The sequence below is a fragment of the Propithecus coquereli genome, unplaced genomic scaffold (genome assembly GCF_000956105.1).
Source record: "Propithecus coquereli isolate 6110/MARCELLA unplaced genomic scaffold, Pcoq_1.0 Scaffold244, whole genome shotgun sequence".
Taxonomy (NCBI): domain Eukaryota; kingdom Metazoa; phylum Chordata; class Mammalia; order Primates; family Indriidae; genus Propithecus; species Propithecus coquereli.
Genome location: NW_012147997.1, coordinates 1,277,085 through 1,280,192, shown reverse-complemented (window position 1 = coordinate 1,280,192; position 3,108 = coordinate 1,277,085). Strand labels below are relative to the sequence as shown.

At 34.6% G+C, this 3,108-nt stretch overlaps 1 protein-coding gene across 1 annotated transcript in view; it reads left to right on the top strand.

The window, feature by feature from the left end:
- Nucleotides 1–3,108, top strand: part of LOC105812130 (canalicular multispecific organic anion transporter 1-like) — a 171,550-nt gene that overhangs the window by 131,013 nt on the left and 37,429 nt on the right. The window contains exon 8 of the mRNA XM_012646516.1: nt 1,199–1,353. Coding sequence (XP_012501970.1) covers nt 1,199–1,353 — 155 coding nt within the window. The remainder of the gene's footprint in view (nt 1–1,198; nt 1,354–3,108) is intronic.

Sequence of the window (3,108 nt, the reverse complement as noted above, 5' to 3'; positions counted from 1 at the left end):
AACTGCCTTGAGTAACATGGAAATCCATTGACACTCCAAACTGAAAAGCCCAGGCATGGATCTTTAAACACACGTGATCCAGAGGCTCAAATGAAGTGTCCAAATCTGATCAATATATCAGATCTCCTTGGTTTTATTTTCAAACTTCACACGGTGATGAAAATATGTCTTTGAAAGAACTTCCGACCATAGAAGTCTATAAAATTACTCTGCTTGAAACAATTTGGGTCATATAGCTCTCCTCGAACCAATCAATGTAACAAAGCATTTCTTCTTCCAGCCTGGCATGTTTCCCAATGTGGGGACTGTTTTTTTTCCTTCCATTTCTTCTCACATACTGGATAGCTCTTTTCTGAGCTTGTCTCTTGTCAGAATTTGTCAAATGCAGCTAACAATAGTCAATGTGTGCTAATTAACTGTTTTCCAATCTCTTCCACTAAAGCTACAAGTTTATTTTATATATTATCCGCCTTGTTAGTTATTACGAGAACAATCTTCTCGCCAACCAAATCTTAATAGCTTAACACACCAAAAGAAGCTTATTCCTCACTCATGCCGTGTGTCCACTGTGGGTTGGGAAACAGACTCTGCTTGTCCTGGGGTCCCATGTTGAAGGAGCAATACAACCACCATTTTAAATGTTTGTAGGCACTGTGCAAAGGGAATAGGAACTGTAGCAAGTCTGACGCTAGCAATTAAATGCTTACTAACCTGAAAGTGTCATATGTCACTTCTCTCATAATTCCTTGTTCGGAACTATTCATTTGATCCTATCACCCACAAAAAGGGCCAGAAAATTCAACTCTTCCATGTACCTAGAAGTTTGGAGAACTGAAACTATTTGGCTAAAAGCACTAGTCATGGCCACATTGTCCCACAGGGCATCATAAAATTAATAAATTGCTAAAATTTCATGAACCAGACTGATCTTTTATCTTCTGTGTATTTCTGTATAGAACCTATGACCATGAATGAGGAGTGCTCTGATTTGGTAGCATGGCAAACCATCAGAAGTGCCTATTTATTTCAAATGCACGTATACATTTATATTTAGTTCAGCCCATAATTACACATTTGAGGTATGGTATTTGGGTTTTCAATTTAAAAAAATAAATGCTATTACAAGCAAACTTTTGAAAGTTAAAACACAAAATTCCTTTATGATGTTAATATGACCCTGATAACAGTGTGTGTTTAGGTCTCTTTGTCTGCTCTGGAGCCTATGTGATCACCAAAGGATCCCTGACTGCCTCTCGGACCATGTATGCCCAGTTGTTGAATAACGTGCTGCATCTCCCACTACAGTTTTTTGAAACTACCCCCATAGGCCAGATCATCAACCGCTTCACCAAGGTAAGAAATGATGTATCTTACTAAATAGCATTGCTAAAAGTGGTGAACCGTATTTAGTACCTTATAATCTCATTTGTACAATATATCATGTATTTAGTACAGATTTCATTGCTGAATATATTTCTAGACCTGTTATACATAATCGATGTATGACAGAGTCACATCTTACACATATAATTAAAAGAACTCTTAAAAATTACTTAAAGAATCCAAGAAACACATGAGCTTCGATGTCTACAATTCTTATATACATCGAGTTTGAGAACCACTGGTTTAAGCTAAGAGGGGAACGAAAATTTAAGTCAATATGGAGATATCTGGACTTTGAAAATATTCTGCCTTTAAGAATGCTTAAAAAATCACTTACGGCGAATGGGGGATAGGTGGAGAGTTGCAGAATGCCTCTGCTTACCTATAGGCGTTTCCCCAATGTGTTTACTATTAAGCACTTATAATTACACTATCCAGTAAAAATGCAATGCAAACCACAAGTGTAATTCTAAATTTTCTGGTACCCACAATAAAAAGGTAAAAAGAAATAGTCAAAATAATTAATTATGATAATATGTTTTATTTAATAAAGCATATCCAAAACATAACAAACTGTAGTATTGATAAAATTATTAATTAAATATCTCATATTTTTTGTACAAAGTCTTTGAAATCTGGTTTGTATTATATACTTATAGTACATTTCAATTTGCAGTAGCCACATTTCAAGTGCTCAATAGCCACATATTGCTAGTAGTTCCTGTATTAGACAGTGCAGGTCATAACTTTAAATATGTTAGTACATTTATATGTCTATGTAAAGAAAATGGTGTGCGTATAAGCCAGTGGACATTTCTTACTCTGACCCTACTGAGTAACAATCAATTTTTTTAAAGTAAAATTTCAGATGATTGGGTCTTGAGCAGATGGAAGTATGGGAAAGTAAATTCTAAAAACAGGTAGAAAATCGCATATGAATATGATACCATTACACTATGTGGTATATAAGATAGTCAGGAAAATCCGAAAGCACGTTAGAATTAATACAATTCCATCTCTACAATTTGTATCACTTTTATCTTGAAGTGAGTAGTTTATCCATTCAAGGTTTACTGCCTTTTTCTTCCTTGGGCTCTCTTAGGTCATACTTTGTACCCCAAACATAGTTTGATTAAGTTATATGCAATAAAGTGAGAACTAATGCATGGCAATAAAAATTATTAAGGACATAGTATTTAAAAACATTTCCCATAACTGAAGAATACAAATGCCTGTTTCAGCAACCATTTTAGTTTAGAGCAGAGAGACAGAGGGTTCCAAGAGAATATTTTGTGTTTCAAAGGGGAGGGTCTAAACAGGATGAAAGAAACAATAGAATATCTGATGAGTCTGAATATATTCAGAAGAGATTTGCTGGCTATTGAAGTATTTGGGAGTAAATTATTGCTAGTTACATAGAAAACTAAGCGTATGGAAAAATAGTGGCAAAAGCACTCTAGATTTAGTGAACTTCATGAATAATATGTGTTTGTAGTAATGTAAACACTGAATATTTGAGGGAAAAGAGGGTAACCTATTTTTGGAAAGGGAAGAGGGAAGTATAGGGGAGAGATGGAGGAAAATACTTGAAAATACTTAAGACTGAGAAATCAGTTAATAGTAGTAATGCGGTATTATTTAAAAATATAAAGAAACTGGCTAATGGAATTTAAGGTGGTGAGGGTCAACTATTTTTGTTTCATTTTGTTTTAAACTGTGATGCCT